This window comes from Zootoca vivipara, chromosome 4 (genome assembly GCF_965207765.1).
Source record: "Zootoca vivipara chromosome 4, rZooViv2.hap1.1, whole genome shotgun sequence".
NCBI classification, from domain to species: Eukaryota; Metazoa; Chordata; class Lepidosauria; order Squamata; family Lacertidae; genus Zootoca; species Zootoca vivipara.
Genome location: NC_142587.1, coordinates 88,855,763 through 88,882,619, shown reverse-complemented (window position 1 = coordinate 88,882,619; position 26,857 = coordinate 88,855,763). Strand labels below are relative to the sequence as shown.

The 26,857-nt window shown below is 46.1% G+C and overlaps 1 protein-coding gene across 5 annotated transcripts in view; it reads left to right on the top strand.

The window, feature by feature from the left end:
* The window catches only part of FAT3 (FAT atypical cadherin 3), a 452,709-nt gene extending 426,493 nt beyond the window's left edge, over positions 1-26,216 (top strand). Inside the window, exons 22-29 of one of the 5 annotated variants that reach the window (XM_035116284.3) lie at positions 1,743-2,211; positions 9,258-9,411; positions 10,230-10,882; positions 11,709-11,822; positions 14,148-14,207; positions 19,531-19,606; positions 19,975-20,010; positions 20,704-20,792. In XM_035116284.3, coding sequence (XP_034972175.3) covers positions 1,743-2,211; positions 9,258-9,411; positions 10,230-10,882; positions 11,709-11,822; positions 14,148-14,207; positions 19,531-19,601 — 1,521 coding nt within the window. In that variant the 3' untranslated portion in view covers positions 19,602-19,606; positions 19,975-20,010; positions 20,704-20,792. Of the gene's footprint in view, positions 1-1,742; positions 2,212-9,257; positions 9,412-10,229; positions 10,883-11,708; positions 11,823-14,147; positions 14,208-19,530; positions 19,607-19,974; positions 20,011-20,703 lie in introns of all 5 variants that reach the window. The other 4 variants (XM_035116279.3, XM_035116285.3, XM_035116282.3 and 1 more) reach the window with 4 other exon arrangements.
* The last annotated feature ends 641 nt before the right edge of the window (positions 26,217-26,857 follow it).

The window sequence follows — 26,857 nt, the reverse complement described above, 5'->3', positions numbered from 1 at the left end:
ATCCTAAACACACTGTCAAAAAGGGGAAGAAATGACAACAGAAATGGTACCACTGTGTACCATTTCTGTTGTCATTTCTTCCCCTTTTTTTGACAGTGTATATGGGCTGCCATGAGGACCCCGTCACTCATGTGACGTTACATATGTGGTGGAAAGGAGGGAAGCATAGCTGGTCCTCTTCCACACAGATTGCAGCCCCGGTCCAGTAAGTGTCCGAACCGGGCTTGTACATCTCTTTCTTTCTTGTTCGTTATGACTACAAATGGGTTACAACTAGATACGTCACTGAATTACGGCACACTTGGCCCCAGATATCATAGCCTAGGCTAGTAATTCTCACCCCAAAGAAGAGATGAGCATTGGAGTTCTTCTCCAAATCGAATTAAAATTCAAGCTGCAAAAGAATCCTTGGCTTATCATCACCCCACTCTCCAAGCTCAAACCCCCTAAAGCAAAACTTTTGCAGAGCCAGGAGAAGGACTGCCTAGTCCACCCTTGGCCTTGCAAAAGCTGTCAGTTGAGGGCAAGGGATCTAGGAGGAACTAGACCCATTTCCCAACTTGTGTGGTGGGACGGGACGTGTGGGACAGGGACAGCTAAGGTTGTTTCTCAGCCAGTCCATGTGTGGCTTGGGCATCACTAGTCACAAGCCATTTGGTTAGGTCATTTTTAGAATGTTTGCCAGCTGCTGCTTCCTGCTGTCATTGCAATATTGCAGTCTATTCACAATGTAATGCAATGTTCTGTAAACAGGCAGAGGCCAGCTCTGGTTATTCTGGTTATTAGCAGAGTGAGAAGAAGCAATATGAGTGACTGAGAGGGACACTAGAAAGTTGTAGCAGGAAGGCTGGAAGCAAGGGGGGGGGGACCCATGTTCTAAGAGCAATAGGGTTTGCCCTGTTGTATAGAGGCAAAGATGAGTCAGATAGCAGAGACACGCAGACAAAGGCAAAGGGGCGGTGAAGGCTTCTTCAGCTCAGGAAGTGCAGAGATGGTGTTATAAAGTCAACTGCTAAAAATAAATTGTCATGGCAATGGAGTCTTCAACGGTAGCTAGTCCTGCACCGATCAGTACATGCGAATATATCCCTAAGCAACCTAACGCACAGAAGTTGCTGGTGTAGAATCCCTATGCAGGCCCCCCCACACACACACACACTAACATTGGGGTTACGTTCCAGGCCCCCACACGCATAAGTGAAATTGCATAAAGTGGAGAGAACCCTTTAAACGCCCTCTCTGCCGCTCTCCAATCAATGCAAAAAAGTACTGTATCCAAAAATATCCACAACTAGAATTGAAGCTCTGGGGCCGGCAGGAGGCTGGATGACGTGTGGGAAAGTGACTGTTGCTGCTGCACTACCCCACACGTCAGCTGTTAGGCTGAGCAACGTAAAAAAAAAGGCCCGCTGCACCTCCAGTCTGTTTGGGGCTTCCTCCACCCTCACTGACATCCTCTTTGGGCTCCAGGGAGGGTCTCCTCGCCCTCCAGCGCTCTCTCTCACCATTTCCAGGTGTGAACCTATTTATTTATTTCCCAGCAACACATATGTAAGTGTGGATGCCTGTACTTTGCAGGTATAAGCTCACTTAAATGTAACCACCATCCTGCTGTGATCAGTAACAGCAGAATGTTTGCGCACACTGCTGATGCTGACCACATTGCATTACGGAACAAATCTAAGGGCTTGTGGTGCCGCGGCAAGCTTCGTTGTCCTGACATTTCCGCTTTCCCGTTGCAGATTGTGGATGGCAAACTGTGGTTCCAGTTGGACTGCGGAACCGGCCCGGGCATCTTGGGGATTTCCGGCAGGGCTGTTAATGATGGGAGCTGGCACTCGGTCTTCCTGGAGCTGAACCGGAATTTCACCAGCCTGTCGCTCGACGACAGCTATGTGGAGCGCCGCAAAGCCCCGCTCTACTTCCAGACGCTCAGCACCGACAGCTCAGTTTACTTCGGCGCCCAGGTGCAAGTGGACAATGTCCGGAGCCTGACGGACAAGAGGGCGACGCAGGTCTCGAGCGGCTTCCAGGGCTGCTTGGACTCCGTCGTCCTCAACAACAACGAGCTGCCGCTGCAGAACAAGCGCAGCAGCTTTGCAGAGGTGGTCGGCCTGACCGAGCTGAAGCTGGGCTGTGTGCTGTATCCGGACGCCTGCGAGAGGAGCCCGTGCCAGAATGGAGGGACTTGTCTGAGTGTGCCATCTGGTGGTGAATATCTTGCATTCAGCCTTACATTTCCAGAGGTGGCAGGGAGGGAGATTAGTTGAGCTTTAAGTTTCTCATGCCAGCAGTCACCGTTTGGGGGGTGTTGAAAGAGAGAGAGAGGTTTTTGTTGAACTAAGGAATGGGTTGGAAACAGCCTCTGCTTCCTTCTTGGCACAGAACTACCAGCTTAATAATCTGCCTCGTTTCAATTAGCAACATCTTGCTGCATCCCTTCCGGCTCTGATCAATAGCATTCTCGGGTCGTTTGGCCATTATGGCAGACTGTGTGGAAGCATTTCCGGAGCCAAGTAGGCTGGGTCACAACTTAAGTTTGTGGCAGCAAAGGAGGCCTTCGTAAGAATGAATACATCCAAATGGAAGTGCCATATATAGCTGTTGCAAACATACAGTGGACCCTCGGGTTACATACCTCTCTGGGTTACGAAAGCGGCAAACCTGGAAGTGTTTTTCCAGGTTTCACCGCATGCGCATAAGTGCTCTGCGCGCCCTGCACATGCACAGAAGTGTTCTATCCCACCATGTGCGTGCGCAGAAGCGGCGCCTCTGGTTACAGAGGGTCCACTGTATCCTGGAAGAAGTGGAGGTATGTGTACAATTCTTACAAATGACCTTCTTCTGCCTGGCTGCTGTTTGCGGGTCACTTTAAATGTGAACTGGTCCATAGAACCATGACCTCAGACCCAATAGCTCCCTTGTCCTAATCAAAAACATCGCTGAGATAGGATTGCCCCACATATAGAGATAAAGAGCTAAGCATCAAATAGCTCTTCACACAAACTTGCTCTTGATCACTTTGGGGATTTGGTTAATCACTAAAATAATATATACGTACGTTGCTGTGATTAACAAAACAGATATTTATATGGCAAAACGTTTCCATTTCCACCTTCGTCAGCTGCTCTGATTAAAAAAAGAAACACACATACACTGATGAAGGCGGAAATGTTTCACCACAAAAATAAAATCCCTGTTTTGTTAATCACAGAAATATATACACACACACCTACCTACATGCATACATATGCTTATTGCTTCTTTGTCTGAGAATGCCTTCTGAGCTTCTGAGATTCCTGCATTGCAGGGGGTTGGACTAGAAGACCCTCGGGGTCCCTTCCAACTCAGCAATTCCATGATTCTTGCTTTGGGTTGCAGTGCAAGTCCAAGCACTCAGGATTCCACTGTGCTGATGCATCCTCGTGCGAGCCTAAGGTGTGTCTGCAGGCGCACAGCGACAGATGCATCTATTTCGCATTCCCAGTTTGTCATCTGCCGCAATATCACAAAGAGAAACTTGTGTAGCTAAGATTCACAAGCTGGATGTGCAACTGAACGTTGCTCATCTCGCTTATACACCTGGGACCTGCAACAAAACATGGCTGCCTATCCTCCTCTCTAAGAGGAGAGTGCTCCTCTTCAGGGTTCCAGGCAGCCAACAGTGCTGTCCTGCAGGATATGAGTAAGATGCAGGGAACTGAAGCGGGGAATCACTCCCCAATTCCCCACCATTTTTTCTCCTCCAACTTCCACTCAACATTACATGGCTATTGAACATACGCAGTCCTCATTCAGCTACTGGGGAAGGAGGAGTTTCCCCCTTAGTTTTTTGCCTTATGTTTGCTTTTCTACCGTTGCAAATTTCGGGGTTCCCTTGATGCCTGTCTCTTCCTTCTCAGTGGTCTCATATCAGCTCCTAGTCTGTTGGCACTCACCACTTGGGTTCCCTATTAGAAGAAGTTGCTCTGCAGATATTACAACAGCAATGCTATGCCTAGACATGGGGCACACAAAATATGCAATTTGTTGCAATGTTCAGACTGGCTCTGAGTCTTGGCCCGCGAGAGGGCATTCGCGTCCTGAACCACCCAGGAACTGAATTTGAATTTCCCATCACCCGCATTTCCCCTTCCATCAGTCGATTGACCTGTCCAGGAGCCCTTCTCAAACTGTTGCTGTACACAGGACACTTTTCCCACACAAGGATGCAGGAAACCATAGAATCACAGAGTTGAGAGGGACCCTGCCATGCAGGAATATGCAGCTGCCCCTTATTGGGGATCGAACCTGCAACCTTGGTATCATCAGCACCACGCTCCAACCAACTGAGCTATCGTATACTATAGAGGTTCAGGGGACACTTCAACATTGCCAGGACACTGCTCAGTAGCCGTCCTGCATGACCCTGATTCCCAATCTCACTAGTTCTTCCCTGTTTGGTTGAGAAAATCCCTCTGCAGTACAAATATTAACACTGACTCCTTTCTCATTTGCTTTGGTTTAGCAGGGACTGAGCTTGAGGGCACGTCAGCTGAACTGAAGATAGTGCCCAGAGAGCTGAAAGGTAGTGAATGTAAAAGCTTTAGCACATTAAACAAGTAAAGACAGCAGGCTTGGAATTTAATATGAGGCATCAGGGCGCATGTTGGGGCTAACTTGTATGTTTAACGGCTCTTTATCTGCAAATAGGAGGTTGAGGAAAGAGAGCACGTAGCAGGACCCAGCAAGGAAAGAAGGGTAATAATTCAAAAGATGTAGAAGCTTTCAAGAAAATTGCTAAACAAGATTATTTACGTCCCTGGGGAGTGAGGATAAAATAAAATGCCTAACTTTAACTTGGACGGCGTATAATAAATTAGGTCAAGCATTCACCGCATGAATAAACTAAGTAAAAGGAGGAAACCAGGCTCCTCTTCCTATTGATTTCGCTGGAGTCTATTTACACGACCAGTCAGCAAATAGCGTGATGTGCAAATTGAAACCTTTCTAACAAATCACTTTAGGATAATTTCCCCCTTCTGTCCTCCCCCCAGGCAGAGTTAGATATTTCAAATTTACATTGGCTGCTGGGAGGGGAAAGGGCTGCGTGAATACATCTCCAAATGATGGGTTCATTTTATTAGGAGAGGCATATAAACAGCTCTGCGGTGGAATGGCTTGCCTCTCCATTCTCTGCTCCAAAGCTACTTAGGCTTCCATGCGTTCCTTGTTGCTGCCGCTGCCGCTGGAAAGCGAGCACCCTGGGGGGATATTTCTGCATGCAGGCTCTCTCTCTTTTTTCTCTCGTTAGGAAATCTATTTGCTCGGGGTTTTTTTCCCACTGTCTCAGCAGTATATGTAAATAAAGGATTGTTATGGTGCCATAATTCTAAAGCAATGGGCCCTAACTATGCGCCAGCCAATCTATAAAGCAATCTGCTGTGACATCGATGTGGCCACTCTTTTTTCCTTTCCTCTCCCGCCCCCTCCCCCCACCTCCCATCCCTAGTTCCAAAGCAAAATAAATTTGTTAGCCCAAGCGACCCTCTGCCCATTAGAATCATAGAATCATAGAGTTGGAAGAGACCACAGGGGCCATCCAGTCCAACCCCCTGCCAAGCAGGAAACACCATCAAAGCATTCTTGACATATGGCTGTCAAGCCTCCGCTTAAAGACCTCCAAAGAAGGAGACTCCACCACACTTCTTGGCAGCAAATTCCACTGCCGAACAGCTGTTACTGTCAGGAAGTTCTTCCTAATGTTTAGGTGGACTCTTCTTTCTTGTAGTTTGAATCCATTGCTCCGTGTCCGCTTCTCTGGAGCAGCAGAAAACAACCTTTCACCCTCCTCTATATGACATCCTTTTATATATTTGAACATGGCTATCATATCACCCCTTAACATACCCAGCTCCCTAAGCCGTTCCTCATAAGGCATCGTTTCCAGGCCTTTGACCATTTTGGTTGCCCTCTTCTGGACACATTCCAGCTTGTCAGTATCCTTCTTGAACTGTGGTGCCCAGAACTGGACACAGTACTCCAGGTGATGTCTGACCAGAGCAGAATACAGTGGTACTATTACTTCCCTAGATCTAGATGCTATACTCCTATTGATGCAGCCCAGAATTGCATTGGCTTTTTTAGCTGCTGCATCACACTGCTGACTCATGTCAAGTTTGTGGTCTACCAAGACTCCTAGATCCTTTTCACATGTACTGCTCTCAAGCCAGGCGTCACCCATCCTGTATTTGTGCCTTTCATTTTTTTTGCCCAAGTGTAGTACTTTACATTTCTCCTTGTTAAAATTCATCTTGTTTGCTTTGGCCCAGTTGTCTAATCTGTGAAGGTCATTCTGAAGTGTGATTCTGTCCCCTGGGGACAGAAAGAGCATACTAATTAAATGGGGCTGGGTGCAAGGTCTCTGCACTTTGACAGGTGCCCTTAAACTGCAGTCGTGTGTGGCAGAGGATTGCCTTTGCCGGAAGAGATGCTGGCAGCAGCCGCGGTAGAACAGGACTGAAGGCCTTTCCACACATTACTCAGTCACTGTGAACCAGGGACATGTCATAAGAGGAGCCTGCCAGATCAGGCCAATGGCCTTTCTAGTCCAGCATCCTGTTCTGACTGGCCTGTGGGAAGTCTTTAAGCAGGACAGGAGCACAGCAACACTCTGCCCACCTGCAGTCCCCAGCAACTCAGGTATCCAGAGGCATATTGCCTCTGACAATAGAGGCAGAACATGGCCATTAGGCTAGTAGCCATTGAAAGCCTCCCCCCCCCCATAAAGCCATCCCTCTATAAAGCCATCCAGGTTGGTGACTATCACTGCCTCCTCTCTAGAAGTGAGTCCCATAGTCTGTTCTGTCCCATTTCCACCTTAATCTGCGAATGCTGCTTTTAAAAGTCCTCGTGTAAAATGTTAGATTTAGAGGGGCAAAAATAAAAACAGGTTTTCCCTCGGAATATTGCAATTTTTTAAAAAGCCCACTCTCCTTCCTTGGAGGTTTTTAAGCAGAGGTTGGGTGGCCACCTGTCATGGATGCTTTATCTGGGATTCCTGCATTGCAGAAGGTTGAACTAGATGACCCCTGGGGGGTCCCTTCCAACTCTAGGATTCTATGATTCCAAGCATTCGTTTTAATACTTTTTTTTAAGATGAGAATTTTGTTGGAACATTCAAAAAATCCAAAACCCAATGGATATCTAAGCTCAGATTCACATATCAATTTATATCAATAGTCAGAAAGGTCAAATTTCTAAAACTCCCCTGCCCCCTAATGCAAGGGTATGGGTGGTACGTTGTTGAGTCATTTAGTCGTGTCCGACTCCTCGTGACCCCATGGACCAGAGCACACCAGGCACTCCTGTCTTGCACTGCCTCCCGCAGTTTGGTCAAACTCATGTTCGTAGCTTCGAGAACACTGTCCAACCATCTCGTCCTCTGTCGTCCCCTTCTCCTAGTACCCTCAATCTTTCCCAACATCAGGGTCTTTTCCAGGGAGTCTTCTCTTCTCATGAGGTGGCCACATGGGTGGTACACATGTCTGTAAACACAAGTTTCTTCTCTTCTCTTGTTGTTCACACTTCATCTGGTCAAGTGTACATCTCAGGTGCAAACAAATAAATAATGTCATGTATGAATCAGCCCAAAAATAGCACGCAGGAAGCAAAGGTGTTCATTTATTTCACTTCAGAAAGTAAGCCTCTGTTTCCTTTCCGAAAAGATTTAAACCAAAGCATTGTATTTGGTTGCTTGATGGAATTAAAGGATACTTAATTCAGAGTTCTCCAGTTAACTGGTTTGTGGATTTAAGCCCTTAAGTACATTTGTTTTCAGCAAAAAGGATAAAATAACTGAATCAAGCCCTATTTGTGATTCCTGTGTAAGACACTGTTTTAACTTCATCAGTGAAGGAGCTTCTGTGCAGTTTGAGAGATAAAAGATGAAATATCTCTTGAAACCATATTTCTACTGATGGATTGGCAGTGCTTATTTTTGTCATGTCGGGAAAATATTTTGGGGCATTGTGCAATTACGTCCATTGGTTCCAATGGATTTACAACGAGTACGACTTACCGAGATATCACCCATTGGCAGAAAAGTTGCAGGTGGCAAATAACATTCTGTACAATATCCTTTTTGTACATTGCAAACACACACCACCTGCCAAATATGGAAACAGCTGTGCAAGTAGTTGATGGCACTTGTTTGCGGCCATTGAAGCTTCTCCCACTTTTCATTCACACATGATGATGAAATCAGCTCCTGTATTTCACATAGCTGTTGTGAAATTCAGCGTGTGCATCCACTAGAATTTGCATTCAATTTGAAACTGGTTCTCTCTTGCTTTTTATCGCCATTATCAAGCAGCAAATTCCAAACTGAAAGGCATTCTTGGAATCGCCTTTGAGAATCCCCCAGTTCATCTCCGGGACCCAGCTTGTGACCCACTAAGCCAAATATAGCCCACCCCTCCCATACATGGCTCACCAGAACATTGATTATTAAACCGAGACTTGCAAAAACAGCATTCAGCTTAGGGAGAAGGTCACAACTTATACAGGCGTGTTATAGAACAGGTACGGTTAACCTGAAGTGTTGTTGACCCACAATTCCCATCATTCCTGACCATTTACCACATTCGCGGAGGCTGATGGGAGCTGGAATCTAGCAATACATGAAGGGCTGCAAGTTCCCCACTCCTCTTCTGGAGAGAGAGCATTGCAATAAGACGGGTCAGCTATTATCCATAAGTATGGCTACTCTTTGATAGTGTTAAAGAAACACTGTGGGTTTTTAAAAAAAATTAAAAAAAAACACCACCCCATTGGTCTTCTTTTATATTAAGCTTAAATGTCATTCAACCTCTTTGTTAAACAAAAGATTGCAATCAACATGGGATCTCTAAAATCATTGTCGGCTAAGGTCATTCAGACATGACGTTTTGCTTAAACAGAGATTATGTTTAAACGATGTAATATGGGAAGTTGTTCCTCAGACTTTGCAACTGAAAGCCGCAGATTTTTATGGCTCCAAAACGAGCCACATTCTTAAGCCAGCCACTAGGGGGAAATAAAGCCCCACTTACGAATGCTAAAACTGTACTGTATCTGAAGAACTGTGCATGCACACGAAAGCTCATACCTATTACAAACTTAGTTGGTCTCTAAGGTGCTACTGGAAGGATATTTTTTTTGTACTGTATCATGTTTGGAGAGCAATCTTGATTTGTGTGTTTGGGTTTTGTTTCGTTTTTTAAACAAAAAAACCTTAGGTTACCAGTGCAGTTGCCTCTCTCAGTTCACCGGGCGAAACTGCGAGTCAGAGATCACTGCCTGCTTTCCAAATCCTTGTCGCAACGGAGGCTCGTGCGATCCCATTGGCAACGCTTTCATCTGCAACTGCAAGAGCGGGTTAACGGGATTGACGTAAGTTTGATGATTGTACTGCCTGGGGACGTGTTGGAGGTCATGCGGTCCTATGCACCTAGGTTACAGGTCCAGCATCGCCGGTAAACGACATCATCTTGTAGCAAAGTGGGAAATAAACCTTGAAGAGTTAATGCAAGTAAGCACAATGAGAGGACCATTGGCCTAATTCAGCCTTCCCCAACCCAGTGCCCTCCAGATGATTTGGACTACAGTTCCCATCGTCCTCGATCAGGATAGCCAATGGTCAGGGAAGATGGGAGTTGTAGTCCAAAGTTCAGGAGGACATCATCTTAGGAAGGCTAGCCTAAATCAGCCCTTTGCTCTGTGTATAAAGTAATGATCTGAGGGCACATGAGAAAACACTCAAGGGGAAGGAGATGGGCTCAGGGTGGTGTGTGGCCTGAGGATAATCCTGAGGGCCATCATGATGATGATGAATATGCTGCCCATCTGACTGGGTTGTCCTAGCCACTCTGAGTGGCTTCCAACAAATGAAACACATCGCAGTAAAACAGCAAACATTAAAAACTTCCCTATTCAGGGCTGCCTTCAAATGTCTTCTAAAAGTCAAGTAGTTGTTTATCTCCTTGACATCTGTTGGGAGGGCGTTCCACAGGGCAGGCGCCACCACCGAGAAGGCCCTCTGCCTGGTTCCCTGTAACCTCACTTCTTGCAGGGAGGGAACCGCCAGAAGGCCCTCGATGCTGGATCTCAGTGTCCAGGCTGATCGATGGTGGCAGAGATGCTCCTAGAGGGTCACTTGTGGCCTCTGATGTCACCCCTGATCAAATCCACCTACTTCCCCCCCCCTTCAGGTGTGAGGAGGATATTAACGAATGCGAGAGAGAAGAGTGCGAAAATGGCGGCTCTTGCGTCAACGTATTTGGGTCCTTTCTGTGCAACTGCACTCCAGGATATGTGGGCCAGCACTGTGGGCTAAGACCAGTGGTCGTCCCAAACATCCAAGCCGGCCATTCTTACGTGGGCAAAGAGGAGCTCATCGGCATCGCTGTTGTGCTTTTCGTCATATTCCTGCTGGTCGTCCTTTTCGTAGTGTTCCGCAAGAAAGTGTTCAGGAAGAACTATTCCCGCAACAACATCACCTTGGTGCAAGACCCGGCGACTGCCACTCTGCTTCACAAGAGCAACGGGATTCAGTTCAAAAACATGAGGAACAGCGGGGATGGCCGCAATATTTATCAGGAGGTGGGGCCGCCTCAGGTCCCCGTGAGGCCCATGGCCTACACCCCTTGCTTCCAAAGCGACTCAAGGAACAATTTGGACAAGATCGTCGACGGGCTCGGGGTGGAGCATCAGGAGATGACAACTTTCCACCCAGAGTCTCCTCGGATCCTGACAGCCAGGCGAGGAGTCGTAGTGTGCAGTGTGGCCCCCAACCTTCCTGCCGTCTCTCCGTGCCGTTCCGACTGCGACTCCATCAGGAAGACCTGGGAAAACGGCACTGAAAGTGAGTGGTTTAGGCAAAGGCACATTTATTTATTGGTTTCGCCAAATTTTATATACCCCTTCGATTGTAGGAAGAAACCTCAAAAGAGGCTTGCGAACAAGATAGAAGCAATAAAATTATCACTAGGAACTTTGCAGCCGTAACTTACAGAAAATCAAAACCACAGTGAAACAAATTCAAACTCATGCCAGCTTTCTAAACATGTGGATTACAGGGTTCTCCCCCCCCCCCATCTCTTACTCCATTCACTCATTAATTTATTCCCATCATGGCTGCCGGAGTGGCTTGCAGATCAAGAGAGAATAACACACAGCCCCTTCCCTCACCTTCACAATCTAAAAATATGCAACACGAAAGGAAATATGGGGGGTGCATTACGGCTGCACATTTAGTGGTCTGAGAACAACTCACATTTTTGTGGTGAGGCAGATGCACATACCATTTCACTAAAATGCGGGTTGTTAATTGCCAGACTTTGGGCCACATCTGGATGTCAGAATTCTGCCACCACCAGCCTTCCAAATATTCCCGTTGTCTTTCTCTTTTCCTTTAGCAGATAAGGCAGCACAAGGGGGTGAAAAGAGCATAGAGGAGAGATTTTTATTTTTAAAATCTTTTAAGCTGGGTTGTTTCTTAACATTAATTATTTTAAATGTTGTAAACCGTCTTGAATTCCAACTTGGCAGGAATGGGCAGGATGTGAATATATTAAATATGACAGTAGTAGTAATAATAGCTGAAGTAGCTTTGCTTGCACATTATAAGATTCAAAAAAGATTTGTGTACCTGCCCCGCCAATTTCCTTTTCTTTCTTTTGTATGTCTAGGCAAAGGTCTAGATGACGTGGAAGAGGTGACCTGTTTTTCAGGAAGCAATAAAGGCAGCAACTCTGAAGTCCAGTCCCTCAGTTCTTACCAGTCAGACTCTGGCGATGATAATGGTAAGAGCATAGCTATCTTTACCCCCTGCTATTTTGACCTCACTTACCACCAAGAGTGTACTATATGCATACTGGTGTTCTACGAGACTTTGTTGTGCTGTGGATAACTGAAATGCTGAATAGCATGGTGTGTCCACTCTTTATGCAGATTCTCCTGGAATGGCTCCTAGCTGGAAGAGAAAGGAGCACGATCAGTTGTGGACAGCTATGTGCCGGAGAAAGGGACGCGGGTGGTGCTGTGGGTTAAACCACTGAGCCTAGGGCTTGCCGATCAGAAGGTCGGCGGTTCGAATCCCCGCAGTGGGGTGAGCTCCCGTTGCCTGGTCCCAGCTCCTGCCCACCTAGCAGTTCGAAAGCATGTCAAAGTTCAAGTAGATAAATAGGTACCACTCCGGTGGGAAGGTAAACAGCGTTTCTGTGTGCTGCTCTGGTTCGCCAGAAGCAGCTTAGTCATGATGTCCACATGACCTGGAAGCTGTACGCTGGCTCCCTCGGCCAATAACGCGAGATAAAGGCTGCAACCCCAGAGTCGGTCATGACTGGACCTAATGGTCAGGGGTCCCTTTACCTTTACTCTTATGTGCCAGAGGTAACTGACTTAAGTCAGAGGTAACTGACTTAAAGAATACTCCATGCCTGCTTTCCCTAAAGTTTGCTATGCTGAAGACGGCTATTCTGGTATAAATACTTTTTTTTACAAACTACTACAAAATAATCAGCAGAAGAGAGGATATTTTAAAATTCTACAAATTCAGATCAGTGGCAGAGCACACGTTCTGTGTGCAGAAGATTCTAAAATTCTGCATTTGGTTAAAGCAGTGATGGCCAAACTTGGCCCTCCAGCTGTTTTGGGACTACAATTCCCGTCACCCCTGACCATAGCTGTCAAGTTCTCCCTTTTTTAAAGGGAAATTCCCTTATGCTGAATAGGCTTCCACGCGAGAAAAGGGAAAACTTGACAGCTATGCCCCTGACCACTGGTCCTGTTAGCTAGGGGTGATGGGAGTTGTAGTACCAAAACAGCTGGAGGGCCAAGTTTGGCCATCACTGGGTTAAAGAGTCAGGTCACAGTTGTTGGAAAATAACTCCATATGAGAACCAAGAGAGCCACTGCTGGTCCGAGTAGGGAATACTGGGCTAGATGGCACTCCAGCTGTCTGGCTCTGTATGTTGCTATATGATACAGATAAGGAGTCCATCAGTTCTTCACCGGTTGCTTCTGAGATGAAATGCTCCTCTTCTAAAAACCTGGTGAAAATGCGGCAGCCCCAATGCTGAAAGTGTGGCCATCAAGCATGCCAGCTCGCCCCCACAATTAAGGGGACCGGCACAGCATGCACACACGCCGTGCAACATGCTCGCGCGCCGTGCAACGTGCTGACGTCACTCATGCACGGGCATGTGCGAGTGAGGTGAGCTTGCTGTGCTGAATGCACTTGTGGCCGCTGCAGAGTTTTGAAGCGACCCAACCCTCTCCTTGAAAATTTTGGAGGCGGCCGTCAGTCATTCCCCCCCCCTCCATTGATGCCCCTAGTGGCCATCTTTGATCTATAACAGTGTCTGGATTTTAAAAGCTAGTTCCTTAAATCAAGGGTAGCCTGATGTTTTGGACTCCCAACTCTCCTCATCCATGGCCATTGGCCATACTAGCTAGGGTTGATTGGAGTGGTAGCCCCCACTTTGGCTAGCCCTGCCTTAAACGAAAGCTATTCGGTGATGATCTTTTAATTAAAACCGCTCGATTTGTTCGTTTCCCCCACAAGGGCTTTGTTCTCGTAGGCACAGTATAATAAAGTAAAAGCATTCCTATTGGAAAAAAGATTTAGACCAAAAGACTTTCACACCATCTCATATCCTTGTGATTGCCTAAAAAGATAATGGTCGCCAGGAGGATAGCAGCTTGCCTTTGGAGGCCTTTAAGTGAGGATTAATTAGAGATTAGTGTCAGGTAGGCAAGATACTGTCCTGCTTAATTGAATCTGCTGGACAATCCAGGCTGAATTTATGAACTGATATTCATCACTGCATATGAGCTTTCTGAAAGTACTGCCTTTGAATGTATCCCCATTTGCTTTGCTTTTTTTTGGGGGGGGTGGAATTGTATGGGATTATCTGAAATTGAAATGTCCTTCAAGACGCTACATAATTCATTAATGCCACAGCCTCCCCTTCCCATGCCCATAGACTTTCCCCCACCCACCCCTGGTCCCAGCAAATCTGTCTGCGCTGTGAGAATTTAATATTGCTAGCCTTAGAATGTTGTGTGTTATAAATACTAACATGAAGCTACCCTTCCCTTTATTTCTGCTCTCCTTCTCCCACAAGCTTCCATAGTGACTGTCATACAGCTTGTCAACAACGTAGTTGACAATATAGAAAATGAAGGTATTTGATCATTTTTAAAAACTATTTCTCCTGAATTGCCGCGTCTTTGTTTTCCGTTTTGTTCTTCTGTGTGAAAAGCCGCAGCAGAAACTCATTAACTCACCCTAACTAGCCAAGCCGCAGCGAACGATTTTGTTTTACAAATAAGCAAGGTCTTTAGGGGGGTGGGGTGGGAGGAAGGCAAGCAGTTAATTTTTATGACTTCTGTTGACATCAAAGAGTCAGTGTTTAGGATGAGGGCGGGTTTGGGGTTTGGTTCGACGCACCCCAACATGCAGTGTTTGCTGTCCTGATGATCCCAGAGGGATTACGTTGTCAGAAAGCGACCCCCCCCCCAAAAAAAACATGGATTCGATAAGATGCTGCGGCATCCAAAGCACAGTGACACCGTGGTAAATAAATAATACACAAAGAGCAAAGCTGTTGGTGTTTCCTTCGCGTTTTTGTGGAGCCAACTTGTTAAGCCAAATTTAGCCGATTTTTTAATGAGGCGGACCCCGCTTCCTCAAAAAGCATAATTTAAATCACCTTGTAAAATAAGCCTATCATGCTGTCTTCTACATATAGCTGGCAGAGACTGAGAAACAGTGGTTTGCCTAAGACGTAGCTGGGAAAATTCTGGCCCAGAGGCCAAATGCAGTCCAGGCCTATGTGACTGGCCCTTGGAACGCTCCCCAAGCCACACCTCCTCTCCCTAAGCCACAGCTCATCTCCCTAAGCCACGCTTCCTCTCCCCAAGCCACACCCCTCACTAGCCCTGCTTTGCCCCCAAGTGTGTTTACCTGGCTGAATTTTGTCCCTGAACTCTGATCATGCCTCTTGCTTGCATGGATGTGGTATATGGACAGGTGCATGTAGAAACCGGACCACTGTGCAAATGAGAAAAATTGCAATTGTTGTTCCATCTACTTTTACCTCCAGCCCCTGCCCCTGTCAACCTTGGACTGAAAAAGTTTCCTCCCCATGGCTTCAGGCCACTTTATGCAGTTGTATTAGCGGTGTGGTTTGAACCCAGGACCAGGAGTTGCTTTCTTTATCCCCCAGATTCCAAACGTCCAATCCCAGACGCCTGCAAATCCTAACACGGGGGGCAGGATTATGAAGCTGGTATAGTATAGTCCAGCTGGAAAGAGTTTCGTTCTTTGCTAGGGTCATCTTCTGCAAAACTAGATCCGTAGCCTAACGAATCTCTTTCAGACCATCTCAAGAAAGCTCCTTTAGAATTGGCTTTTATAGGAGCCACTTCTTTAAGGCTGAGGTCCCTGCCTTAGCATTGATATCCCGTTGCGCTGCTTCTCCCACCCATGATAAACTTTCCAGTTGCGATCACACCTGCTCAAAAGGCCTGATTTGAAAGCTGTTTCATCTTGGATGTCTGGCAGGTAGAGCATATGCTTTGAATGCAGAAGGCCCCAGGATCAATCCACAGCTTGTCCCATTGAATGGTCTAGGGCAGTACAGCTGGGGAAAGATCCTTGCTTGAAACTTTAAAGAGCTGACGCAGTCAGAGTAAATGATACTGGGCTACGTGGACAAATGTTCTGGTTTAGCATAAAGGAGCTTTAATAATAATAATAATAATAATAATAATAATAATAATAATAATAATAATAATAATAATCTAGAGTGCAGTTTTCTCTATTAACAAAATCTTTTCTCCCCCCCCCAAAAAAAAATCCCTAAACCCAACTTTGTCCCTAACAAGCAATGTTAAAAGTTAAAAATGAACCAGGAGATTCAAGTAGGAATATTTGTTTGGAGGACCATACCACCCTGGGATCTTTTGATAAAGGGTGGTATATAAATTGAATAAATAATAATAATCCCCAGTTTAGTTTGAACCCTACCTCAGCTTGGGGCACAGTCCATGGGCCTGATGTGAAATAAAGAAATTTGATTAATTTGTTCTTTGCAAATTACAGCATCAATTGACCTGCTTTGCACCTCTTGGACTAATATGCAGATCCAAGCACAGTTGTGCTTCAGGTTTTTATTTTTGCAATGCAATTCATTCCATTTATTTTTTATTTTATTTATTAAATTCATATGCCGCGTTTCATCTGAGGATCACAGGGTGGTTTACAATATAAAAGCACAGGAATATATACCATAATGACAAACAAAACAATAACACACAAACCCCTCACACGCACACAGTTTAAAAGGCTATAGGTTATTTAATTAGCCAAAGGCCAGGGAGAAGAGAAAAGTTTTCATCTGGCACCTAATGATTTGTAGTGAACCCGCCAGGCAAGCCTCTCTGGGGAGAGCATTTCACAAACGAGGAGCCACCGCAGAAAAGGTCCGTTGCCATGTTGCCACCTTCCGGACCTCTCACGGAGGGGGCACACAAAGAAGGGCCTCAGATGATGAGTGCAGGGTATGGGTCAGTTCATACAGAGAGAGAGGCGATCCCTCAGGTATTGCAGTTCTGAGCTGTTTAAGGCTTTATATGTAAAAAACAACAACAGCACTTTGAATTGGGCCTGGGAACTAATTGGCAGCTGGTGCAGTCAGGCTAGGATCAGGATTATATGCTCAAACCGTCTTGCCCCTGGCTGCTGAATTCTGCACCAGCTGAAGGTTCTAAACCATCTTCAGAGGCAGCCCCATGTATGATGTATTGCAGTAATCTAACCTGGAGGTTGCCAGATCACAGAAGTGAGGCTACCCCTGTCCCGTTAGGGGTGTAGATAGGCCACCAGCTGAAGCCACCTAGTGGCCACCTGAGCCTCAAGTGACAACAATGGATTGCAGAAGTACCTGCAAGCTGCGTACCTGATCCTTCAGGTGGAGTGTAGCCCCATCAAGAGCAGGCCACCTCCCATCCATCTGGTCATGACTTAAAACAATATGAATTTTTACATACTATTTTCAGTAGAGATGCTTTAGAATTGCAGGTTTTATGAGAAAATGCAATTAGAAATAGGTATTTTGGTGTGAATTTCCCGTGCACTATGTGTGTAAACAGGGCAAAACCGATTTATGAAAGAACACATTCAAGAATTAGGTGGCCATTATCCCTGTAGTCCCTACAGCGAAATATTCTGCAGTTTATTTGGGCGCAGTTGTGCATTTGATGGATCCACAAGACCTTGCTTGCATAAATCTTGCTTCAGCGTGGGAAAGGAAGGGAAGTCCTTTTGAACTGCATGGTGGGCAAGTGAGGAAGTTAGTGAGGTTCTGCTGTGTAGCATAAATATAAACTGTCCATATAGCACTAAGACACGTGCTATCTCCACACTGAGTGGGGTATGGGCATAAAACCAGTGACCCAGAAACGGTCTTCGTTTCTGGTCAGTGCAATGCTTCTGAGTCAGTTTTTTGTTTTGTTCTTTTGGAGCAGTCAGGGCCGGTTCAGACAGTGCTACCTGAGCTGCAACCACTGGTCACGAGAGAAAGGGTTTTCCTTCTGCTGACCACATCTCGCTCGCCTCGTTTCAGTTCATCTTTCATTGCCATCAAAACTCCTGTGTGCTAAAGGGAAACGGTGCAAGATATGCTCACATAAAGGCGCAAACCAGTCGGTGCAGCAACACCGAAGCAGGAAGTTCTTGTACAAACGAGGAATGGAGAGATTGAGGCTTTTTGTTTTTGTTTTGCCAGGATTTGCCCCAGCTCAAATCCTGGCCAGAACCTCAGGTTCGCCAGTCAGGGCTTGAGGAATTTCTGCACCCAGGACAGCCCAGTTCTGTCATGTTCCACTTAGGCCTTTATAATTAAGTAGAGCCTTTAAATGATCATCACAGGAGACGTGGTCCAAACAAATCACAAAATGCTACCATCTGAAAGGATCCCAGCTGGTTTGCATCAGTCCAGGGCCTCATGCTTCACCAAGCTTCTGCAGGATTAGCATTCCAGAGGGAAAGTCTTCTTCCCGAAATAAATTTCACTGCAGTTCTGCCCCAACGGCTGCTCCGTACCTTCTTTTTTTAAAACAAGAAAAAGTAAACTTCTGGGCTCCATAGTTGAAAAACATATGGTTGCTTCCACCTAAGTTTTGTTAAGAGTAGAAATGAATTATCATGTCCTTTAATTTCAGAAGGTCTGCCCTGAACAATTCGTTCAGGTCATATCTCCCAAGAATATATAAAAAAAGTCCTATTAGGGCTGCATCATAAGTACCCTTTTCTCTAAAAGGGCCGCCTACTTTCTGGCTCCTTTCCATCCTGTGCCTTTAATACCCTCTTGCTGTTAACCTATTATGATAGGGTTGCCATATTCCAAACAGTGAAAGTTCGGATAGAAAGGTTGTTGCGCTTTTTTTTTGGCAAAGTTATTGAGCTTTTCTAAATTTGCTCAAGGCTGTTGGGCTGCCATACGTCCAGATTTTCCCAGATGTTTTGCCGATTTTCACCCGGACACTGCTGCCAACTGCAGTATGGCAACCCTTTATTGGGATAGGATGGTGCTTATTTGCATTCCTGCAGAACAAACTGCACAGCTCAGCGGTACAGAGTAAGCTTTGCATGCAAAAGGTCCCAGGTTCAATCCCTGCCACCTCTAGGTAGAGTAAGAAAGCCCACTGCCTGAAAGAAAGCCTGGAGAGATGCAATCTGCTACTAAGGGCTCATCCAGTCTTCTTTTCGTGCCATGTTTCTAGGCATATATCTGGGCTTTAGAGCTCTGTTTCCAAGCTGTGTTTTTGGTTCTTTGTCCCAGTGCTTTCCCTGGGAAAACCCACTTTTTACCACTGAAACAGAGCGAATGGCAGCCGGCTTTTCTGCGGATTGCCATTTGCTCCGATTCAAGGTTTTCCTGTGTAAAGCACAGGGAGAAAACAAAAAACAAACCTCCCAGACACAGAGCTTCCAAGTGCCTGGAATGTGTGGTGCAAAAGAAAGTCTGCGTCAGCCCTAAGGCTAGATAACAACAACCTGGGCCAGCAGTCGGACTTGGTGTCTGGAGCTGCCGAGATAGTGGGGTGGTTTCTGGGGTCCTCCCTCACACCCTGCCACTTACTGGAGGGAAGCAGGGTGGCAGCAAAGTTGTCGCAGTGTGGATGCACCAGTTTCGGAAGCAAGGGATTGGCTCCACCAAAGTGCCCGCATGGCCCTGAGGTTGCTGCCACCTCCCTGCTTTACTCCATCCCAGTAAGTAACAGTGACTTCAGTGGTGGGAGCGCAGCAGCAGCAGCCCACCATGCCGGCTTATCCTTAGCAACCCCTAAGATAAAGGCAGAGACGGAACCCAGGCTGTTTGCTTCCCCTGGCCTCATTCCACGCTCCATGTGGAAAGTCTCATCTTTCTAGCTAGGAGAGGGCTCTGTGGTATTTGCTTCCGGTGGCCCAATTGACTGCCCTTTCTATTCTGTTCTGTTCAGGTTGTTATACCGTGCCTCTCACCGTGGTATCTGAGCGTACTTGGGCCCAGATTTGTTTGAACCGGCCCTGAGAATGGTAGATTCTTATTTTATTTTTTTCTGTTTCACAGTGAGCAAGAGAGAAATAAAGCATACTTTGCAAATTTTAAGAGAGCGAGAGGGAGGGGGGGGACTGCATAGGCTTTTTCGTTTGTGTTAAAGCTATGTGCTTGAGTCAGTTTTGCATGTTTGATTCAAATAACTATAGTCGTAATTATTGGCCTAGAAAAATCAGATTTATTTTTCTTTTAAAAAAAGATAAACCTTAAACTGAAGCTTTGCTTAAAAGCCCTTTTTGTAATACTTTTAAGTCAGATGTGTTTTAGAAGCGATGTGAGATTTTTCTGCAATGTGCAGGCCTGAGAGTTTCCAGTGTTGCTTTTTCTCCCACTTTGTATTTAACAGTGACTGATATGGATCAAGGACAGAACTACAACAGAGGTGACTCATACCTGCCTGCTGCAATTCGTGGGAATGTGGAGGGGGGGGTGTCCCGAAGGCCGGAGTTTTAACACATTACTAATACACTCAGTTCGGCCTTCACCTTTTAGACCATGCTATGCCCATGTTCTGCATGTCTGAGCATGTATATATTTTGGGTGCCCCAGGTGGGGGAGGGGGGCAATTTCGTTTTTATTTTTCTTCCAGGGTTTTGTTGGTTCTTTTTCATCTCCGCCTATTTATTTTGTGTGCCGGCGTAATTTTGCTTTCCCTCCCCAGACCAAGATCTTGGAAAAGAATGCAGCAGCAAGAGCATGCTGACTTCTATTAATGTATATATTTGCGTTCTGCGCTAACAGAATGATGCTCACCTCCCATGCGTGGAACTTTATGTTGGGTTTTCAGCATTTTATTTCTCGGACTCTTCCTTTCTAACATAAACTTGGCTGTGGTTGCATTGGTTGTCGTTGTGACGTTATATTGCTTCTCTCCACTTGGGCCAAAGCATGGTTGGCCAGGGTTTTAAAAAGCAAAACAACAGTGGTGCATGCCAGCTATTTTTTTGCATATACAGCTTCTTTATGCTGAGACCCAGTGGGGATTTGCTTCATGCCGGGTGCATGCCATTGACTGCCTCTCTTCCAAGACTTGCACCTCCCTCCCCATTCACCTTGGGTTTCCTTCCTTCCGCAGCTTATCACTGGGACACCTCTGATTGGATGCCGAGCGCTCGACTATCTGACATTGAGGAGGTGCCCAATTATGAGACAACAGATGGCAGCTCAGCGCATCACGGGAGCACAAGGGAGCTGGAGACAGACTACTACCTTGGCGGCTACGATATTGACAGTGACTACCCTCCGCCGCAGGATGAGGAGTTTTTAAACCAGGACCAGTTGCCGCCTCCCCTCCCGGAGGATTACCCAGACCAATACGAAGCCCTTCCTCCATCCCAGCCAGTCTCCATGGCCGGCACACTTAGCCCGGATTGTCGGCGACGGCCACAGTTCCACCCGAGCCAATACCTCCCTCCTCACCAGTTCCCCAACGAGGTGGACAACGGTGGGTCTCAGACTGGGAACGAGTTTAGTACTTTTGGCGTTGGCCCAGGACCAAACGCAGAGAACAATAGCCTGGCCAAGAAGCCCTTGTCCTTACACAATTCCCTGGACGCATCATCGTCTGACGTTTCTATGGGCTGTGGCTTTGAAGACTCTGAGGTGGCCATGAGTGACTATGAAAGCATTGAGGAGCTGCGCCTTGACCACCACCACATTCACATTCCATTTGTGGAGACCCACCACCAGACCCAAGTGTGAAGGAGCCTCTTCTGTTGACGTTGTTTCTGTCATTTGGTCCCATTCATAGCATTAACTGTCAAGAAGGCTTTCTTTTCACCGAGAGGGAAAAAAATAGATCTGTATATGGGGCAAGGTGGAAATATAGCATAACCCATTTTTAACCCTGTCAAGAAATCCGTGGTGACCATGTGCAAGGAGAGAGAGCAAATGGTTGCCTCCCAAAATTGGTAGCTGGAGAAGGCTCTCGACCCCTTGGAGTTGACGTTGGTTGTTTATTGCCAAGCATAGAGGTTCCCCGTTGTCTGGTGGCAGACTGAATTTTCCTCCAACCAGCTTTGTGGGGGATCATGCTATTAAAAGTGTTACAAGGCTGAAGCACTTGCAGTATTCAAGAAAAGCTGGAACTCATTTCATGGGTCCTAGAACTGTGGCTGCATGGGTCGAACTTTGATGAAGTGAGAAATAAGGGTGAATTAGTGGCCAATGCTGCTGCTGCTGCTGCTGCACAAAGTAAATCTGAATTTTAAGGAGGGGAAAGGGACAAACCAATAGTCCATAATAAGATCCCTTTGTGCCATGTTATGTAGTTAAAGTGACTGTGTTTGTATTCTAAGAGTTGTTTCCAATTTTAGCCCCACGCAGGGTAGACTTAAGGATCTAAGTTAGCTGTGTCTGTTAATTTCAATGGATCCGATCTGCAGGTCGTAGTTATTCCTCCAGCCCCAAAGCAAGAGGGGATTGAGAGACACTTTGGCACCATGTTGAGACACTGAGCGGCGGGATATCCCGTCTGCTGCAAACCATATGGAATCTGCAACAATCACTCCATGCTCTCGGTTGAATCCAGTGGGCCACTGTGCCTCGACTTGTGCACGATGGTGAGCTAACATGCTGCCAGATCCAACTCCTCAGTAGCCATCAGTGCCTTGATCTCATCAAATGAGGATGAAATGTACTTGATACCATACTGATCATCCTGTAGTTCCAGGAAAGAAGGAGGATTGGGGCGGCTTGTCTTGCAGGAGTGAGCAGCAGCTGCAGAAAAACTCCAGCCACTGCACAGCAGTGAAAGGATTGGGGAGCCCTGCTCTCCTTCGCACTTGGCCACTCAGCTGAGAGGCACTCCAAGGACGCAGGATTTGCAGACTGGCATTCTTCAAGGAACTCTGCTGGGGAGATGCTCCTGCATTCCACACTTGGTCTGTGCAAAACAAAAACCCAGTGCATACATGCTATTTTTACTTATTTATTTATTTTGGACTTTTTGGGATTCATCGCCACTTTTCGTTCATTCACATGCCCTCTTAAAACAGCAACAACAACTAGAGAATTGTGGAGGTCTGGGGGAGTGTTCCCGTGCATATTTGCATCCCCTGCTTTAATGCTGCAAAAAGGGAAAGGGGTTGCCATTTCTTAAAATAATTTTTATTTATTTTATTTTGCCTATATACAGTTTAAAGGTGGGAGGGGAAGCCACTCTCCCTTTCCTAAGAGAATTCAGCCAGCCAGGAAGGGTGCGGAATGAATAAATCATTCCTCCTGGAGTGGAGTCACGGATGAGTGGATGCCCTAACAGGTTTTTCATGCCCCTGCCTTATCCAAGTTCTCCGTCAACACGACGTTAAATGAGTGTTCCCAGTGCTTCTCTTCCATGAACTGTTCCTTCTTCTTCTTCTTTTCCGCTGACTGAACCGAATTTCATCGTTTCAGCTTTTCATTAAGCTAATCAGCAGCCAGTTCTTTCTGCCGCAAGAAAATATTGTTCATAAACTGCCACCCAGCAATCAAAACGGTTAAAAGAAATAAGAAGGAATAAACAACACAACTGCCATGTAACACTTTTAATAGCAAAGGGACTCTGAAATCCACATCGTGGAGCTCGTAAATTCAATGTTTACTGCCCCTTTCCCCACATTCTCTTAAGAGCATCATCGCAAAGATTTGTAGCGCAGCAAACATTCTGGATAGAGCACTGAGACATCTGTTAAAAATGGGTTTTGAGCCAAGGCAAATTTATCGCCCATATGAATATTTTGATAAATATAGGCCTGTCCATACTTCCTGTTAAATTAATGGTCGTTTTTCTTGGTTCCCCCTCAAGAATATCATGGGCGTCCATTTGTAACAAATTTGTGATATGTTTGCTTTCTCAGTCCCTCCACCTCCGATGTGTTTTCTGTGGGGTGGGGTGGGGGGAGCGATATTACTTGAACTTCCTGTCTGCCATTTGTGAAGAAGAAACTAAATAACAAATTTGTTTCCCAAACTCAAACCAGTTCTTCCAAGTGAGGGGCGGCCAACACTGGTCAAAAGAGTGCTGGTGACTCACGAGGCGCTTCCTGGATGGAGAATTTCACTGGTGTGTGTGAATCGTCCTGGTGGGACAGGAGAATTTAACTTCCTTTTTCAATAGCGGGATGGGCAGTGAAGTGTTCTGCCGTAGTTCACACCCAGTATGCTTTTGGTCGCTTCAGCTAATGAACGCGTGAACTTTGAACCTTTCTTCGACTGAACCAGTGACCTCTGCTCTTTGTCCCCCCACCAAGAAGTAATTGCAAAATAATACCTGCCTGGCTTACACGTCACACAATGTGCATTCCAGCTCGTGTTTCCCAGGGGCGCTCAATATCTAGGTTTATTTATTTTATTTTTACTGCAACATATCAACAGGGTGACACAGGGAAATAAATTGAAAAGCGGGAACCCCTTAATGCACAAGCAAGAAGATAGACGTTGCTATTCCCTGCACTTGGTGTGTCCCCCGCCTGTTTTCTACAAGTCTTCCGCACAAAGGACTCTTAACTGCCTAAAGTTAGCAGCATGGTGGGAGCCTTAGCTCTTGAGCAGGAAATACCTTCCATTCTTGCACATCCTAGGCTGCCCTCCCCTGTGGGAGCCCTGCAGTTTTCGGTCCTTCCCCTTCTTCCAAACGCCTATGCAGCCACAATTCTCCTCCCCTATCTCTTTTTCCTCCAGCTGCTCTCTGCCCCCTTAGCCCATACAGTCATCCAACTTATGCAAGGGGGAAAGTCCAGCTGTGCAAACCTCAGAAATAATTGTATTCATTAACCCATGCACCATATTTTCATTTAGACTCTTCCTTAACCCCACAAAGACCAGCTAGCGTGTTTCAGCCCTTAATCCTCCGGGTAAACGGCGTTTCTGTGTGCTGCTCTGGTTTGCCAGAAGCGGCTTAGTCATGCTGGCCACATAACCTGGAAGCTGTACGCCGGCTCCCTCGGCCAATAAAGCGAGATGAACGCCGCAACCCCAGAGTCGTCCGTGACTGGACCTAATGGTCAGGGGTCCCTTTACCTTTATGAATGTGCCCATAGCCTGGCTGAGGGGGTAGGATTCTACCCTGAAGCACTTCAGACTCCAGGCAGGGAAAAACCACATTTCTGACTTCTCTTCCCTCCATATAGTAAACTGGGACATCCTGGAGATAGTTTGTGGATCATATGCTGCCCAGATCTGCTTTCAGTGTTAAAAGATCATCCCGCTAGCAAAAGAGTAAATCAAATCTAGCCAAAGAGAGGATTTCCCACGAGGTATTTGGAACTCCAAACCTCTGTCCGTTCAGGCGGCAGCTCATGGTGTCTGTGATGGTGAATGCGTATACTTCAAGCGTCACAGAGTTTTGGTTTTCTCGTGGTAAGAATTAACACGAAAAGAAAAAATAGTTGCGGACAACGGAAAGACCTTAAATCAGGAGACGGATGTGGGAGGCATGTTCATGAAGATGGAACATTTGGTGTTTCTGAAATAATTTTGTAATCACAGTTTTGCCTGTTTGGCACTTGTCCTCACACCCAACATATCTGTAAAGCAATTTACTGTAAGCTTGTCCATTGCAGACTGTTATTTTCAGCTTGCTCTTTCCAAGGCTATGCACCAAACAAAAAGGCACTGACGATGCTGTTACTTCATATGTGAGAGGGGCAACTGGAGAGTACTGCAAATGAAATGATTCCCATCATGTAATATTTTTTTATAAAGCAATAATTTACAAATGTTGAGTTACAAGGCCATAACCAGGGTTTGATACCGGCAGTGTTAAGGATAAATTTGAACTGGGTGGTGGAAATTTGAACCCTCACTAGTATAGCTAAATCCTGTCATTATCAGAGACCTAGGTTGTTTCCAGAACAATTTTACAAGCCCATAGTAACTGCATTTGGAAAGGATCGTCTGGGAAATGTAAGGAGTTCTTTTGAAGCACTGTATAAGAAAGATAGTTGTCTTGTAAATTTTACCTGTTGCAAGCAGGCTGGTTTGTAAAAGATGTATGTTTTTGGTGTTTTAAAAAAAAGTTTATAAAATAATGTACATAATAATTTTGGAATTACCTGGCTTTTGTAGATATTTGATGCCAATCAAGTTGCTTTTATTATTATTTTCCCGTGTTCATTTATGTATTCTGAAGAAACTCATCAATGTCGGATTTAAGGTAATGGAAAAATCAACAAAAAAAAGGTGAATAGGTTGGGGAAACAACACTTCTTAATCACTTCAGAATGTACTGTAACTTTTCTTTGACTCAGCTGTTTCTCATTAACATTTCTCTCGGTTTCTAAGACTGCTTCCTAATGAACCCCACCCCTTCGGATGAATGTGTCTTTGCTCAAATGCTATTACAGACATGTTTTCTAATGCTGTTTCACTTGGGCATTTGAGGTTCCGCCATTATTCCAACTACACAACAACTTTATGCAAAGGGAAGGTTATCACTCCATGTGGATCTGGTCCCTCGTCGGCAAATGCATTGGTCTTTCATATTTGCTGTTGGCAGTATTGTCTTGTGTTATTTTGCTAAAAAAGAAAAAAGACAGAAAAAAAATGTGTACAGGTTTGTAACTGCCAAAATTTAAAACCAGTTTTCAAGTAAAAACAAAAACACATCGATTTGACTCTTCCTTGGCTTTTTCCATTGGGGCGCACACATTCTCACTGTACAGTACAAGTGTCACGGACTGGCTGGAGGCAGAGGAGTTTTTGTAGGCACCTGCTGGGGAATCCCTGAGGGAAGAAGGCTCAGAGCTAAGGGATTGGTGGTGGGATGGCGATGAGTGGTCAGAGGGAGCAGACTGGGAGGAGGAGATGTCAGAAGTTGAAGAGGTAACAGGCTTTAGTGAGCAAAAAGAGGCTGTGACAGAGAGCAGTCCAGAATCGGAGGCAGAAGAGGAGGTTGGAGAGGAGTGGGGCTGAGAGGCAGAGACAAGTCAGGCTGCGGAAGAGGCGCAGATGCCTTCCTCCTGCTGTGACCAGCTTCCCCTCCCTGCTGGTCTCCCAGGACCAGAAGAGGTATAAAGAGGGTGGAGCAAAAATAGACAAGGTGTTGGAGCCTCAGGTTGCTTGGGAAGCAAGACTTGGGGAGCTGTGGGAAATCGGGGACCTTCAGTGCTCACGACTGCCCCATTGGGCCACTTCTACTATGAAGAGTTGGTGCCTTCTCTAGGCCTGGCCTGAGCTATCCTGTTTCTTTTAATAAAGAGCCATCTACAAAGAAGCTGTGTGAGTTATAGCTGACCGGCTCCAGGATTTGT